This window comes from Furipterus horrens, unplaced genomic scaffold, assembly GCF_987537825.1.
Source record: "Furipterus horrens unplaced genomic scaffold, mFurHor1.1.pri manual_scaffold_1, whole genome shotgun sequence".
In the NCBI taxonomy this organism is placed as follows: Eukaryota; Metazoa; Chordata; class Mammalia; order Chiroptera; family Furipteridae; genus Furipterus; species Furipterus horrens.
In genome coordinates this window covers 217,466,440-217,483,128 of record NW_028327171.1, presented here as the reverse complement: position 1 = coordinate 217,483,128, position 16,689 = coordinate 217,466,440, and the positions used below count along the sequence as shown (strand labels likewise).

The window sequence follows — 16,689 nt, the reverse complement described above, 5'->3', positions numbered from 1 at the left end:
CCTAGCAACAGCGTGAGTGGTTAAAGCCCAGGCAGCTTGGATGTGGAGAACGTGGCCCCACGTGGGTCTGTGTCCATCCTCAAACTCAAGTTGGTTGGACCTGAATGCCTTCCAGTACAAAGAGGACCCAGCGCGGTCTGGGGCCGATTCTGTTCACACCCACGGTTCTCTGCTCCATAGGGCGGCCGCCCTGGGCCAGATGTCGTTGAGGGCAGAGGGTCCCGATAGCCACCACCTGGAGCGTCATAGAGTACGTCGTCCCTTATCCCGCGGGGTGAGCGCATACGAGCAGCCGCGGCTCCTTCCCCGGGACGGCGGCTGCTACAGGGGGCTGCCCGGGCCACCAGGTCTGAGCTGGTGTCAGGGCATGTCTCTGTGTGTGCTGCGTGTGGGTAGCTGTCTCGCTGTTGACAGAGATGCCTGCTTTGCATTTTGTCCTGTAACTTTCTTTTTTAGTTAATGTGCTGGAGGCACCGTTCCACGTCAGCATAGTGTGGGCAGTAGGAGGGCGGCCGCTGCTGAGAGGGGACCCTTCCACCGGTGTGGGGGCTGACACTCCTCCCAAGCGGACCGCACTGCCCAGCACTCTCAGCAGTGTCCTCCACGGCGTCTGTCCCTAGGTCAGGTGGCTGCCGTGGGCACCCGTGGTGTGGAAGCTGACACCCTGTGGTAGGAGAGGAGCTCTCGTTTTCTTGCCTGTAATCAGGTGGGGTTTGGGCTGCTTTCTGTTAAGTGATGGTGAGGAACGTGGTGTAAAAACAGACATGACTGGAACGCACACATCTGAGCCATTTCAGACCTGGGGGCTGCAGCCCCTTGAGGGTCTGTCTGTTCTGTCACCCAGTCCCTTATCTCTGTGTGACGTAAGGTCCTGCCGGTGAACAGGCCCTGGGCCCAAATGCTGCAAGGCGGGCAAACTTCGCACCATGGCGCTGCCTGCCAGAGCAGGAGCACCCTCCGAAAGAGGCCGGCCCCTCCTGAGCTCGTCCCATCGCTCGGGAAGCTTCACTCGGGGGCCCTGCTCCTCCTCCTTCTCGCCTGCAGCCTCCTTAGCGTTACCTGCTGCCTGGGACGCGTCTGTCCTGCACCCGGTGCTCCCCAAAGAGCAGGCCTGATTCTTACAACACTGATTCCAGGGGGACATCGTCGTCCCTGCTGCCCAGAGAGCAGTGAGCTTCTGTTCCAGAAAGACTGAGAACAGCAGCGTTGCTGATTAAAAACAAAGCGGTGTCAACTCACTAATCTGCAGATCAAGCGGGAGCAAGGAAAGAGCAAAGTAAGACCTCCCAACAGGAGGTCTCCCGGCCCCGGCGCCTTGGGCCTAGAGTCCAGACAGAGGGTGCCTCCCAGTCTGTCCCGTCCCCAGAGAGGTGACCTGATTGGTCCAGGGGTGGCCTGGACTCGAGGGGCAGCAGCCTTGGGAACTGCCATGGACTTCGAGTTGCAGGTTGTGAACGGCTCTGTCAGCACAAGCAGGGCTGTTCCGAAAACCAGACCAAGGCGAAGTGCCCGTGCCCCATGGTTGGACGGCACCGGGAGACGCGCACTTGGGCGTTGAGAGCAGGCGTGGCCAGCCCTCCTCACAGCGGGGCTGGCGTCAGTGCCCGCCTGTCGGCCATTGGCAGAGGAAGCTGGAACTGGCGGGCAGCGTGCTTCTGAGGCGCAGCCGGTGGACAGGAGGATGCAGCCTGGGAAGTCCCAGTGTCCCCGGGGCAAAGCCCTGCGAACCCGACAGTCGCCTTTCCTCCTGTCTGCTGGCAGAATGTCACATTCAGTGACACCAGCTGCGTGTTTGTAGTTCTGTATCTGGAGAAACATAGCTAAAGATGACAGGGGCCTTTCATTCATGGTTTGCGATAGACGTTTCTGCTCGCAGGCCTAAGGGACGGCGCCTTCGCTCAGCCCTGGGACAGCAAAGGTTTACTGTGCGTGGCTTGAAACCACCCCAGGGCGGCCCTGACCGGGCCTGGCTCTGCCTGGCTGTGACGGCGCCTCCCTCTCCTGCAGCCTCAGAACCCAACCTGAAGCTGCGGTCCCGGCTGAAGCAGAAAGTGGCCGAGAGACGGAGCAGCCCCCTCCTGCGCAGGAAAGATGGGCCCGTGGTCACTGCGCTAAAAAAGCGTCCCTTGGATGTCACAGGTAAGTTAAGAGAGTTTAAACCCACTGCCCACCCACCGGCTCAGCTTGTGGCCACAGGCTGACCGCAGGAGGGGCCTGCAGGAGTTCAGGTTGGGGTCGCTCTCGGGGGGAGTTGTCACTGATCCTGCCCTGGCAGTGGGGAGTCACATGTGCCTGAGCGGCTCCAGTGCCCACCGCTAGAGCATTCACGTTCTCCTGGCGAGAGGCCCGCAGGTGGGCCCAGGAGACGTGGAGAGCTCAGAGCTCCACCTCCTCGCGCGCATTGCTCTCGGCCCCCACCTAGTGGCGGACACGCAGAACACACCCACTGGGCCGAGCCCCCTCTGGAGGCAGCACCCCCTTCACAGGCGAGTACCCACATCCCCAGGTGTACCCCTGTCTTCAGGAGCACCCCGCCCAAGGGGACGTTCCCCCCATCCAGAGGGCACCCCTACTTCCAGTGGGTGCACATGTGTGTTCCTGAAAGCACAGGACAGAAGCGTGGCTCGGGGGCAGCCTGGACGCAGGAGGGGAAGCATTTGCACCGAACACAGCACTTGGTGTCAAAACCGAGGCATGGGGTTGGGGGGGGCGGCTTGGGGCCAGCCCTCCCTTCGTGGGTGTCAGCTTCCCAGTCTGAGCCCCAGCACCTTCGGTGGAAGTCAGGTGCCCCGCGCCCGGCCCCGCTGCGCGTGGAGCTCCCCGGCCCGAGGCCTGCCTCTGCATGCCCACGGACTAAAGTGGGAAGCAGTTGGGTCCCCGTTTTTGTCACCATCTTCCTTTTTCAGTGCAGAGCCCGCCCTTTGGGTGCTCTAGTGTGGAGAGGCCTCACCTGAGCAGGGGGCGTGTCGTGTGACGTCCCGGGGCCTCTGCCGCGGGCCCATGTGAACTAGTCCTGAGTGTGACGGCACCTGTCGGCCCCGGGCCGGCTCTAGGGACAGGCGAGCCCTGGCGTTGGTTCCCAGCCGCGCTGTTGGTGAGAGGAGCTCTCCCCAGGCTCTTCTGAGTGGGGGTGTGGTGGGGTCGGTCAGCTGTGCCTGCTGATGGTGCCGCGAGTCGGGCCTGGGGCCTCGTGCTGCACAGCTTCTGCCCTCGTGCAGGAAGTTGGACATCACCCAGGACAGGCGCGGACCTGATGGACCCCGAGCCAGGCCCAGTAGAGAGTGCACCTGAGGAGCCTGGTCTGCGGGGGCAGGGCAAGCCTGGGAGGCGGTGGCCAGTGTCAGAGAGACAGGAGGGACGGACGGACAGACAGCCTGGGCTGGACAGGGATGCTCTGAGCAGAGCTGCCTCTCCAGGCAGAAGAAAACGGAGTCATTCTAGGAAGCGTGGCTTCCAGAGAGCCGCCAGTCAGGGTGTGTGCAGGGAGGTGAGGACGCAGGTCTGAGCGGGGCTGAGCCGGTCCTGGGACGGCCGGGGCCTGGCTGATTCACACCTGACTTCCCTGCCGCTCGTGAAAGACAGAAGGATGTGGCGACCGCCCACAGCATCCAGAGGGCACAGCTGCCAGCGCACGAGCTGTCCCTGCATGTTCTCTGCAGCCACCACGCCGCTGTGCTCAGGCCCCGTGGACACACGTGTCCTCCTCTCTCACGCTGTTCGCTGTGCACGGGCTGGCACTGCTAGTGTCCCGCCTGCTGCTGCAAGGGGGGTGCGTTTGTATTGATTCCCGTGGACCGGGCTCCTGGCGTGGACTGAAAACAAGGGCACACCTGAGTGGACACAGGGTGACCAGCTGGGGACCTGTTCTCTTATTGCCTCAGCAAGTTGTCCTGGTGTCCCTGCACGTGCTCGAGACGTGACCTGGTGACAGTCCTAGGAGGGACATGTTTTAAAGGAGGACTTGATGGAATTCTCGTTGTAGCTGGAGACAGGATGGCAGCAGAAAAGGTCCAGGGTGGGACCTTGATGATTGTCCCCCAGGGCCGGGCGGGGGCAGAGACGGCCAATCCTGCGTTCATTCGTGGCTGCTCCCCGGGACTGAGGAGGCCTCCGGGACAGAGCGCCGTCTTCTCCTGGGTCCCCGCAGGCAGAGGGCAGGCACCTGTGTATTCCATGCAACTCCTGTCCCAGGAGCCACGAACTCAACTCCCCTTTCCCTGGACACTGACGTTTCGCAGAAATGGTGAGAGGGTTCAGTGCAGAGGCGCATGACAGTGGTGGCTTTCCTGGTGACCCTGGGGGCCTCGCCCCGCTGCGAGTCAGGGCGGCTTCCGTGCTTCCTGGCCTTCAGTCATTAGCGTGTCAGTGAGTGTCCGAGGGCTTGTGTCGCGGGCGTTTAGGGTTCTCTTAAAACTCGGGAGGAATGAAATTGACCACATGCGCAGCTCAGGAGTCAGGTGTGGTGTCACAGAGCCAGAAGGCCGGCGAGACAGAAAATGGGGTTGGGCTGCCCGGGGCGTTCTGGCGGCCGTGGGCACGCCCGCTCCTGCGGGGGCTCCTGCGCATCTCCGGGCTGGCGGCCCGGGCCCGTCAGGCGCGAGCCATGTCCTCCCCCGGGACCTGCGCCGGGACGGCTGACCATGCCGTCTCTCCTCCCGCAGACTCGGCCTGCAGCAGCGCCCCGGGCTCCGCGCCCAGCTCGCCCAACAACAGCTCCGGGAGCGTCAGCACGGAGAACGGGATCGCGCCCACCGCTGTCGCCAGCATCCCAGCTGAGGTCAGTGCCCCGCTTCTTGTTCCTTTGTTTCCTGTTGGCCCCAGGCAAGTGGAGAGCGGATTGTCGCAGTGATGCCGCTCACGGTGGCCCTGCAGTCACGCGGTCCAGGTCGGGTGAGGGGGGCTGGGGCGCGAGACATCCGGCACGGGACTCATGGGGACTCTGCTGTCCACCTTAGGCCATCACTCCACCTCCTTTATTTTTTTAAAGACTTTATTTTTCGAGGAGAAGGGAGGGAGAACGAGAGGGAGAGAGACTGTCGCCCACCAGCTGCCAGCCCCACTCTGCTCTGGGGCTCAGTGCAGGGTCGGCTGAGGGTCTGGGTGCAGGAGACGTGCTGGTGAATGAACAGCCTTTGTCGTCCAAGAGTGTTCGTTCTAGAAGCAAAAGGGGTTAAACCTCTCAGCTCTTCAGTTCCTGGAGGCCGGGGGCCGGTCCCCCTGCTCTGCCTGCCCTGCGGGCCTCTTGCTTGCCGTGCGCGCCCAGTAGGCTTGTCTGCTCTTCAGAAGGGGCAGCGTGCGGCGCCTCGCTTCTCTGACTAAACACCACGGGCCTGCACGGCCCCCGGGGCCCCGTCCTCCGCAGCTTTGCCTGTTACGTGAAGGGTTGTTCACCGATATTACCCTCTTTGGTTTCTGCCTCTGGTGTTAGGTTTGGAAAGACATTTCCAAGTCCAAGTGTATATTTTAAAATACATTACCCTCGATTTTCTGTGGGCAGTTTTACCACGAATAAGCAGCTTGAACGGAAATGGGTTGGATGGCTCATGAATCCACGTTTCCGGGCTCGCCGCCTGCCCGGGACGGCACCTCCCCTGCGTGCTGTTTCATCTATTGGCCGGTCGTCACGCTGCGCCTCTCGGCACTCGGCGCGCTCTGTCCGGAGGGTCCCCGCTGTCTCTCCCTCGGTGGCTGCCCACTCTTGGCCGCAGCAGACCCGGTGTGACGGCCCTCCTGTGTTCTGTCCCCAGGCCAGCTTAGCACACAGACTGGTGGCACGAGAAGGTTCCGTGGCCCCCCTCCCCCTCTACACGTCGCCCTCCTTGCCCAACATCACGCTGGGACTTCCTGCCACCGGCCCCGCTGTTGTAAGTAGGCCTCTAAGTGTCGGTGTGGCGCAGGGCGCCTGTCCTGGGCTTGGGGCCTGGATGTCACCGGTTGTGCCTCTGCAGGGGGCAGCCAGCCAGCAGGACGCCGAGAGACTGGCCCTGCCCGCCCTGCAGCAGCGGCTCTCCCTCTTCCCTGGCACCCACCTCGCGCCCTACCTGAGCGCGGCGCCCCTGGAGCGGGACGGCGGGGCGGCCCCCGGCCCCCTCCTGCAGCACATGGTCCTGCTGGAGCAGCAGCCCGCGCAGACACCGCTGGTCACAGGTGAGCGCACCGCCGGCCCCGCCTCGCCTGCGCCCCCCGCGTCGGCGAGCTGCCTGCCCTCCCTCCACGTGGGGGTGAGAGACGGGACACCCCCGTCACGTTGGTCACTGTCCTGTCCTTTCCCAAGAGGAGGCAGCAGCTCCTCTGACTCGAGGCGCCATCTGGGTCAAGGTGAGCAGTGATAGGGGCGCAGACCTGACTGGGCTGGGCAGTTTCTGTCAGCAGTAAGTTTTTTAAGCTTGTACCAGTCTAAGGGTTGGTTCTATTTAGAAGAAAATGGGAACCCTTGGGTGGCATTTGCCCAGCCGCGGTGGCATCCATGTCACCAGGGAACATTGGCTGTGCGGCCGCCTTCCCCACCGGGGCACCGACTGCAGCCTCCTGTCTGGCTCCCAGACTCCCTGCCGAGAAGCAGAGCCTGCCGCCGCCTCCCAAGCCCTGACACCGCCTTAGCGGGCGTGTGCGCGGCCCTGGGTTGGGGGTTGCGCCTCGTCTTCCCGTCCTGTGCTCGTTTGTTCCTTTGAGCACTTGGCTCCTTGGGGTCCCCGCTGGTCTGGGCTCAGAGCCGGGTCCTTCTGGGACCCCTGGGCCCCTGTGGGAAGAGGCCTCCTGATGCCTTTCCTGCCTCCAGGGCCCCCTTGAGGCCTGGGAAGTGCCTCCAGTGTCCCGCTCAGTGGCGTCCAGTATGGGAGCACCATCTACATGTGGCCATTAACGTTGAAGTGAGAAGTCACAGACAAACTGAGTTGGGGTTCTCAGTCACAAGTGTGGCCGCCAGGGTGGAGCAGTGTGACCTGGGTGGCTGGCCTAAGGGGTCGCGGCTCCCAGTGTGGACACAGGCTGCTGCAGGCCTCCTGGCCCCCCTCCTGCATAGCTCGCCAGGTGCCCCGTTCCCTCCTCACTCACTGGCCCTGGGGGGTGGTTTCCCAAAGCCCAGGCCAGCTCCCATGCCCCGTCCCTGTGTCCCCATGTCCCCGTGCCCCTATCCTCTGCTCCCGTGTGCCCTGCCCACACCAGCTGCAGCGCACTCCGCACGAGCTGCTGTGGACACTCCGCCTGTCCTGCCTGACCTGCCCTCCTGGAGCCCAGGCCCATGGTTTCCTGCGGCTCTGCAGTCCCCTCCTCCCCAGACCCCCCCCCCCCCCCAGTCTGCTCTGCGTAGCGAGCAGGAACGCGGCCAGTGGGAGCCACGGGCTCCGAGTCGCTGTGTCTGAGCAGCATCCAGGGGCCTCCCTTTGTCAGTTTATCAGAGTTTCCCCAAGTGGTCGGCCCACAGACTGATCTCCTTGCTGGTGATCTTGATGGTCAGACAGACAGACAGGCTGAGCTAGACCAGCTCCGTTCACAAGTGTTCTGGAAACAGGCCTCTGGGAGGGGGCGCTGGCCGGGTGGAGGGTAAACGAGGCGCAGGGTCTCGGGCGCTCTGTCCCGTGCCCTTCCCTGTAGGCCCCGTGGCACCCTGCCTCCGTGTGGCGCGCAGGGTTCCGAGTGTTAGCTGCCCGTGTGGTGCTCTGCACACGGTGTCAGTACCCATGGAGAGCGCGGAGTCCCGGCAGGCCCTCAGGGCAGCGCGTGGGGGCCGAGCCGTTTCCAGGCGAGAAGGGAGCCGTTGCTTCTGCGGCTCCACAGGGAACTATGGGCACAGCATGGCCGGGCCGTCCCAGCGGGCGTGGTGCTCCTGTGACCCGTGGCAGTGCTTTCAGACCAGCGTGTCCCATGGGCTGGGCCCCGGGAGGCGGGCCCCAGAGCGTGGCAGTTGGGTGCATGCAGGAGGCTGGGCGCTTGGACAGGTGAGCTCCAGGCAAGGCTTTCCAGAGAAGCAGCATCGCTGCTGAGAACTGAGGTGGAGCGCGGCAGGTGAACGCGTGGGAGGGAGGCCCGGTAGAGGGGCAGGTGCGGGTGCTGGTGGGTCATCCTAGCCTTCTGGTCGCTCACGGACTGGCGTCCGGAGCTGGCGAGCTCCGTTTACTTGTCATCCCTCCGGTCGGACACTGTTACCTCAGGTCCGTTTGCAGCCTGACGGGTGTTTAGTGTTTGTTGGCCTCGGGTTGCCAGGGCAACATACACAGGCTGCAGGGGAGGGGCTCGTCAGCCCTCTGCCCGCGGAACGGTCTGCAGTAGAAAACCAGACGAATGGACGACCTGCTCAGGGGAAACGCTCGGCTCCCTCGGTTCACAGGAAGAGGTTACGGCCTAAACCACGACTCAGACGCACGCGAAGCGAGACCGTCTCCTGCAGGCGCAGACCCCGAGCTCCCAGCCCGGGGCTGGTGCGGGGCAGCCGCCCTCCTGGCGGCCAGCGGACTTGTGAGCGGGCGCGACCTTCGCAGAAACTCGTGGGAAGGGCTTCTGACAATATCAGGGTCTTCTTAAGTGTTAACGCGCTCTTTGTGCGTGACGTTGGTGCTTTAAGAGACCCTCACAGCACTTGGACGCCTGACGGCGGTTTTGGTGACGGGGAGGAGCCAGCCCGCGCCACCACGCGGGCCAGTGCAGTGCCGCTCAGAGGTCGTGCGAGGCCGCTGTCCGAGGCCTGTCAGCCAGGCGCCCGTTGAGGGCAGGGGCCCTGGTGTCAGCGACGTGGCCCCCGCGGGACAGCCCGGGCGCGGGTGTGGGCCCTGGGCTGGGGCTGCAGCTCGCAGCGCCGCACCCGTCACTCAGAGGCCACCCCCCTGTCCCCTCAGCCCCCCACTGTCCCCCGCATCACCCCCAGACCGGTGTCTTTCAGGCCTGGGCACACGGCCCCTGCACGCCCCGCCGCAGGCCGCCGCGGACCGGGCGCCGCCACCCGTGCACAAGCTGCGGCAGCACCGCCCGCTGGGGCGCACGCAGTCGGCCCCGCTGCCCCAGAGCGCGCAGGCGCTGCAGCACCTGGTCATCCAGCAGCAGCACCAGCAGTTCCTGGAGAAGCACAAGCAGCAGTTCCAGCAGCAGCAGCTGCACCTGAGCAAGGTGCGTGCCGGCTCGGGGCGGGGGGCGGGGGGCCGCTGCGGACGGCCCCTGGCTCCTCCACGTGCTTCCTTCCTGGGGAGCCCGCCCACTGCGCTGCCTGTCCGGGACGGGGCGGGCGGGGGGGCCGAGGAGCCTGAGGGGCACCAGCACACGCTGAGCCGCGGCTGCCAGCTGGGGACGTCCCTGCCCCCTCTGTCCTGAGGCCGCGCTCTGGGGCCGCTCTGCACCCGGGCTGTGAAGTGAGCTCTGGACGGCAGCCCGGGCGTCCCTGCCCAGGGCTCCTCGGGTCGGCAGGGTCTGAACGTTGGGGGCCCTCTGGAGCCCTACTCCCGAGCCAGGCGCGCTCGTGGAGGCCCCAAGTGTCGCAGCTCCTCTGGAGGGTCCTCTGGAGGGTCTGGGGGGCTCCGCTTGGACGCCCTCATTTCCCAAGGGGGCTGAGGACACTGTACGGGAAGTCCTGGCTGCCTACACCCCTGAGCAGGCTGCGTGCTCGGTGTCCCCCCTGCCCTGCTCCTCCGGCAGAGCTGCACGGGGGGCGGGGGGCCTCACCACCGCTGGCCTGCTGAGCCCCGCAGTGTCACCTCCCCGCGCCCCATCCTCAGTCTGGCCGTGAGGACCTGTCCATGCACAGGCGGGGCCAGGTCACCCCCTTTGAGAAAACACAGCCCCTCGGGCCTCTGGGTTCATGGCCTCAGAGCCTCCTAGGCCGCTGGCGCCCGCCCTGGCCCCGCACCGTGCGCTGAGCACTCAGGTGTCTCGGCAGGGGGTGGCAGGAGGCGGGGGCCTGGGCAGCTGGCGAGGGAGCCGGGGGGTAGCTGGAGCGGCGCCCAGCCCCGTCCCCTTAGGTCCGGTCCTCAGTTACAGTGGGAAGGGCCCAGGAAGGGGACACCTCAGGCAGGTGACAAGCGGGGCCTGCCCTCGGCGCCCAGGCACAGGGCCGTGTTGACAACTTCGACTGTCATCGCCGCTCTCTTGCCCGGGACACTGGCTGTTTCGTAAATTCGACCCAGCGCAGCTGAGAGTCCTTCACAGGCCGGGGCTGCCGTGTACTGCTCAGCACCGCGGACAGCGCACGGGGCAGGGTCTGCGGTGCCTCTGGCCTTAGCTCAGGATAAGGCCACACCGGCAGCTTGTCCGTCCTGTTATTCCTGAGCCGTAGTTACTGATGCGCCCTTCCTGACTGATGGCCTCAGTTGGCTTGGGTCCCCTGAGTTCACCCCGCACCTTGCAGATGATCCCCAAACCGACTGAGCCGGCCCGGCAGCCTGAGAGCCACCCCGAGGAGACGGAGGAGGAGCTGCGGGAGCACCAGGTCCTCCTGGAGGAGTCCGGCCTGGACCGGCTTTCCGGACAGAAGGAGGTGCACGAGTTGGCCGGGGTGCAGGTGAAGCAGGAGCCCGTGGAGAGCGACGATGAGGGGGCAGAGCCGCCGCGGGAGGCAGAGCCAGGCCAGCACCAGCCCACGGAGCAGGAGCTGCTCTTCAGACAGGTGGCCGTGAGGGGCAGGGCAGTGTGGGGGACGCGGGAGGTGGATAGGGCTGCGTGGGGCAGGGCACGGGCAGGCCCGGCCTCGGCTGGCGGCCCCCATTTCCAGTGGGCAGCGCTCTGCAGCCCGTGGTGAGTGGGATCTGAAGGGCCGCCTGCTCTGCTCCCACCTTCCCCTGGGCGCTGTGGGCGGTGACTGTGGTCCCATGCCAGTCTCACCTTTGCCATCTGCAGACCCACTGGCCATCTGTCCCCTGTGCCCGTGCTTCCAGCCGTCGCCGCTGGAACTCCCTCGGGCCCACGGGCTGGGAAAACAAGTCCCCGTGTGTAGGGCTCAGCATAATCACCACAAGTGTGGCTGGGAAATGAATTTCTTAGAGGGTCTAAGAGACAGGCAGGGCCTGTGGGGGCCCAGGTGACAGTGACCACCTCGCAGATCCAGAGAAGGGGTGTCCTCCAGACACCGGAGCCAGCGAGGGCTCCAGGCAGACGCAGCACAAACCAGACTCACAAGGGACTGATGAGCAATTTTTACACCAAAAACTGAACCTGCCGCGTCAGCACCACACTTAGTCAGCTGGCCAGCGAGTCAGGAACCAGGTGTCAGAGGCCCCGGTGCCACCGCAGGGATTGCTGGCCCCTGACCAGCATGGCCTGAGAGCCAAGCGCACCGAGGGGCCTGACCGCGCCCCGCAGCAGCGATCATGCTGGCTGTCGTGTGGGCCGCCAACAGCCAGTGCATGGCCGCTGCCGCTCACCGCCGCTGTCGCCGCACCCAGAGAGATGCCCCTGTAATGCACAGACTGGCCCTCGGTTTCTCCAGCGGCCTCTGGGTGGGCGGCAGGCCACCTCCTCGCCCTCCCGGCCCTCTGCGCTCCAGTGCTGGCCCTGCCTGCGCCGTGTAGGCAGTGCCGCTCCTGCGCTCACTCGGAGGGAGCCGCCTCTTGCTCCCCAGGCCACGCTCCTAGCTCCCCAGGCCCTGCACCCCGCCCGGCAGAGGGCAGCACACTTGCTGACAGCAGAGGTTCTGACTGGAGGGGCCTGCGTTCCCTGCTGGGCAGCTCTGGCGGCTGGGGCGGGCCTGGCTGACGGCCCCACGGGGCTGGTGCCCTGGTCAGTGCGGGGCCTGGGTGTGGGGGAGCAGGCCTTTCATTAACAACAACGAGGCCTCAGTGTTCTTAGTACGTGGGTACGAGACTGGCAAGTGCTCGTGAGCTCTCAGGCGGCATCTTGTGGACGATAACGCCCTCAGCAGCGGCTCGGGAGAGGAGCCTTGTCCTCCAAGCCCGAGACGGCGCTTAGAGACGCTTGTTCTCAGGAGGGTAAGGAGCAGAGGGCTTCCTCGGGAACTCTGGGGTTCGAGGAGCAGTCTGTAGGTGTGAGCCCGAGGCCCTGTGGACTGGGGCGGGGCTGGTTGGTGTGGGTGGCTGTGAAGCCTTGCTGAGCCCCCTGCCCCCGTCTTCCCGTCTCGGGCTCTTCCCGTCTGCCCCCCAGCCTGCCACGCGCCTGGCTCCCCCCAGCTGGGGCCGGGAAGGCAGGCCTTCCAGAGGCCAGGATCTGTTTGTAAGCACTAAGGCGGGGCTCGCAGTGGGCTGGCAGGGCTGACGCGCGCTGCTTTCCCGGCCCCGCGGCCTCTGCAGTCGGGCGTGGCGCCCTCTGTCCCTCCCCGTCTGGGGCTGGGCTGGGCCGGCCCAGGCTCATAGCTGCCCCTCCCGCTGGCCTGTCCAGCGTCCCTCCGGGGTTTCCCTCAGGGCCACAGACCCTGCACTGCACCCATGCTGTGGCCCTGGGTCCGAGGCCCTCTGTGCTGTCGGCCTCCACGGCCCCAGGCCGCGTCCTCCGCGCGTATCCTGCTGGCTCGCCAGCAGCGTGGACCGGCAGCCTTCCAGGAGGGACAGAGACCTGCCGTCCTTCAGGTTTTAGGTCCCTGTAGCGTTTATGCTCTGATGGAAGCCAGCTTTCCATGTAGACACGTAACTTGTGCACAGAACAGCTTCCATGGAAGTGTGTGTTTGACTCTCCCCTTTCTAATTGGGTTCTTTCTGCTGAAAGGTGGCTCACGTGGGGTCCCGGGACAGCCCGTGCGGACTCCCACACCCCAGCCCATCACCCAGCTGGCCGGGCCCTGGGCGTCGGGGACCTGACAGCGTGCTGTCTGCTTCAGCAACCCCTCCTGTCCTCGAGGGGGACGCGGGGCAGTGGGGGACCAGGGCAGGGACGCGGTGGCAAGTGAGGTAGAGTTGACATTCCCTCTGGGAGGGACTTTTGCAGCCAGATCAGAACTGAGACAACAGCAAAGAACGGAGGGCTGCCTGCCGGCTGGGGCCACCAGCTGCCACCATGCGCAGCGTGAGGGGGAGCGGCGGGGGGCAGGGGGTGAGCCCAGGGTGAGTGACGGGCAACACATGTGCACGACCTTTCCAGGAAGGGAGGGTTCTCTGATGCAGTGAAACGTGTGTCTCCCCCCAGCAAGCGCTCCTGCTGGAACAGCAGCGGATCCACCAGCTGAGGAGCTTCCAGGCCTCCATGGAGGCCGCGGGCATCCCTGTGTCCTTCGGCGGCCACCGGCCTCTGTCCCGGGCTCAGTCCTCGCCGGCATCCGCCACTTTCCCCATGTCTGTGCAGGAGCCCCCACGCACACCGAGGTTCACCACAGGTAATGAGGCGGGTGGCCCGTTCTGACGGATGTTTGGGGCGTGTGCTTCGGGGCCTGCACTGTCCAGAGGACGGGCCACTTCCAGGGCTGGAGGGCAGGGCAGCCTCCTGCACTGGGGGGGGTGGGGTGGGGGTGGACCACAGAGGCTCCCTGCCCCGGCCCGCCTCTAATTCTGGGGGTCTCTCCTGCGTGCGGAAGCCCACCTGCCCCTTGCCAGGCCAGCGTGAGTGTGCAGGCGGCAGCCGCCCCACCCCGGTCAGCGGGCAAGGAGGACGTGCCCCTCCCCTCTGTCCTCTCCTTGGACTGCACCTCGACCACTGGGCCGGCTCACTCCCGGGTGGTCGCAGTGCTGCCCGCTGCCCTGGGCTGCCCCAGCCCGTCCCCCGCCGCCCCAGGGCACGTCTGTGGGCGGGGATCTTGGTTTCTGCCCGGAAGGCTGCACCTGAGCCCTGAGTGAGGCCTGGATGGTTGGGCCAGGCGTCCGCCGGGGTCCGAGGTGCTGGGCTCAGGAGTGCGGGGCTGCCTGGGCGCCAGTCCGCCGAGCGTGCCCCTCCGGCCTCGGGCAGGAGGGTGGCCACAAGAGCTGTTACCGTGTTGCCTTTTAATCCTCTGTCCCGGCAGGTTTTTAAACCTCACTCTTCAAACGTGTAGGGTTTAGTTAAAATGCTATACGTTACTCAAAAATGAAAGTTTTTTAATGAAACTTTAAAAGTAATACAAATAACGTTAGCATCTCTCCTTCGTGTGATAGTCCATGAAACATTCTCCTCTGTGGAGTGGAATGCCGCACGGAGAGCACGCATACCTCGTCTCTTTCCTGATTTTTCTGGAAGCGCACACTTTGCACCCTCTGGTGTGGTGTTTTTTTTTCCCACCCCCATGATAGGAACGAGATGGCGCTTACTAGGGTCTCTTGAGAGGCGCCGTGAGTGACCTTTTGAAGGAGCATGCTCCGCCGGCTTATCTTCGCCGTCTTTGTCCGAGGATGACCTCTGGCCACTTGCCTCTCGCTGCCCGCTCTCTGGCGATCTGGAGCAGAAAGCCTTTGAATCGAACGCCGCTTGATTCACTTAGTATTTTATCAGCTCTGAAAGCATCAGATAGAACCCAGTCCATGAGCCACAGCACTGCTTCCTGCGACCGTTTCGTTGTCTTTCTCGTGACGGTGTAACGCGACGGATACGTCCCTGCCCCACCTGCGCCTCTCATGCACTTGTTGTGGTTCAGGATGCAGACGGGTGTTCTGAGGACCAGTCCTGGGACCCTGTCTCTTAGCTTTGAGTTTCCCATTCTCGCACTGTGAACAGCGCGAGTCATCTTCTCCTCCCTTCTGTCCTTCCGCACCACGAGCAACACTTCACCTTTACGGGAGGCTGTGCACGGTCCCCTTTTCCAAGTTTTCGCTTCACCCTTCAGTGTGGCAGGGAGCCCTCTGTTTGGCCATGTGGTCCCACAAACTCTTGTTATCCAAGCGTAATTCTGCTATTTTCACGCTGTTATAATAGTTATCCTGATATACATGATGCCGAACATTGAGATGAGGCTTCAGAAGAGGAAGGATGGTTTGCTCTAATTTGTTACCTTCGGCCGGATATATTTCTAAATTACTCATGTAGGCGGAATCACTCTCACAAACCATATGAACTGGTAACCCATATTTTACAATTTTCACTGGATTATAGGCTGGTTTGGCTCAGTGGATTGAGCATCGACCTGCGAGCTAAGTGTCGCTGGTTCGATCTTTCAGTCAGGGTACATCAGAGAAGGAAAACTCTGATTCCAAAAAACCTCCGCTGCCTTGCGGCATACCTCTTCAGGGGAAAGGCTAAGGGAGTAAACCCCGACAGAAAATCCGGAGCCGGAGTCCCTAAGGCGGTTTGACGTTGTAGTCAACACCGGCAACTCCTGCGGCGCACCTGAAGCCAAGCTGTATTGACTCCGTCTTTCCCTTGGACCCTTCAGCTGCAAAGAGAGGGGGGGTCTGCTGCATGGGCAACAGCAGACCCTCCATATCACCCTGCCCAGGCTCTGTAGCTTCAGCTTCACTGGAGAGGACACTCCAGCGTCATCGCAAGATGTCGATTCAACACGGAAGGAGACAGATACCGTGTCACTCCCGAGTCGAACTGCACAGCCATTCTCGGCGGTGCAGATAGACTCTTAAGAAGCTACACCATCGTCTCTCGAGACGGACGGCTGCCGACGACGACGAGTGAAGATTGGATTGAACGCACATCATTTCGCAAAAACCCTCTCCGACAATGAGTGAGACTGCGGCAAGGATGCTGGAGACTTTCCTCGTGCCCACTTCGCTCCAGGCTGGCCTAAAAATTGCTCTCGGTCTCTCTCCAAGTCTTCTTTTTCCATGTATCAGATGAAGTGTTGTCCTCGTTTGCACTATTATTCGAATCACTGTCACTTATCACGAGAGGGGATTTTTTTTTTACCTTCACTACAAAATCGGAATCACATTCACTCTCGTCGCTCTCCTCATTACGCTCAAATGGCACATTCGACAGATCATCAGCGCACAGATCTAATAAAATTTCTTCTTCACGCAAAGCACTGTCTTTCCTATGCGATGCCATTATATGGGGTATTCAGTTGAATATTTCCTAAAATAAGGATTTGAGCAATTCCTCTCGCAAAACGCCAAGTTCACAATTCACTAGGACTCAAGGAAACGAACTTCTCAAGGCACATCAAGAGAAGAAACTAACCACAGCCCGTAACAGCATTGTGAGCGCATAGTACAGACTCAGGCAGAGAGCGAGTCCCGCTCGTCCCACTCATCTTTGCTTACGTTGACGGGAAGTAGCTGAGAGTTGACTCTGAAGACGAGGCGATACAGATACGGCTCCTCGCAGGTGGCTGAGCTAGGACCATGTGGATAAACACTCATATAATTAGACAAGGTGCGGGGTAACCGAGGAAGTCAGGGATAAAATATCGCATCCACAGTGAACGGGATGACGCAGAAGTACTGAGCTGTTGAAATTGCAGTTATGAGCCATCACAGACGAAAGGTTTAACATTTAAATATGGTTATATGGCTAATATTAATGAAGTGTCTTCACGAAATTAACAATTAAGTTACTACTATCCTTAATTAAAAAAAGCAAATGAAAAATTACTACTGAAAGTCCAAATAACCTTATTTAAGTGTTTAAAATTACGTGATCAAATGACAAGAATTCTCGTCATCCATCCGGAACAGCTGGGATAGAAATGACGAGAATTCTCGCCATCCGTATGCAGCATGTTAACACTGTTGCCTTGTGACATTTCTTTTCAGTGATACATTTAAAAGAAATTGCCTAAATACAGGATGAGTTCATCCTTCTTCAGACCATCATTATAAAATATCTTGTGTTTTTTTCCCACAGTTGTGTCTAAACATGGCTAAGTTTTCTTTATCAGCACTTAGAAGGATAGTGTTCACATTCAGT

General features: G+C 62.3%; 1 protein-coding gene across 1 annotated transcript in view; it reads left to right on the top strand.

The window, feature by feature from the left end:
- The window catches only part of HDAC4 (histone deacetylase 4), a 192,114-nt gene that overhangs the window by 140,714 nt on the left and 34,711 nt on the right, over positions 1 to 16,689 (top strand). The window contains exons 8-14 of the mRNA XM_090285259.1: positions 2,008 to 2,139; positions 4,662 to 4,777; positions 5,748 to 5,864; positions 5,949 to 6,147; positions 8,876 to 9,099; positions 10,331 to 10,588; positions 13,054 to 13,240. Of these exons, the coding sequence (XP_090141385.1) occupies positions 2,008 to 2,139; positions 4,662 to 4,777; positions 5,748 to 5,864; positions 5,949 to 6,147; positions 8,876 to 9,099; positions 10,331 to 10,588; positions 13,054 to 13,240 (1,233 nt within the window). The remainder of the gene's footprint in view (positions 1 to 2,007; positions 2,140 to 4,661; positions 4,778 to 5,747; positions 5,865 to 5,948; positions 6,148 to 8,875; positions 9,100 to 10,330; positions 10,589 to 13,053; positions 13,241 to 16,689) is intronic.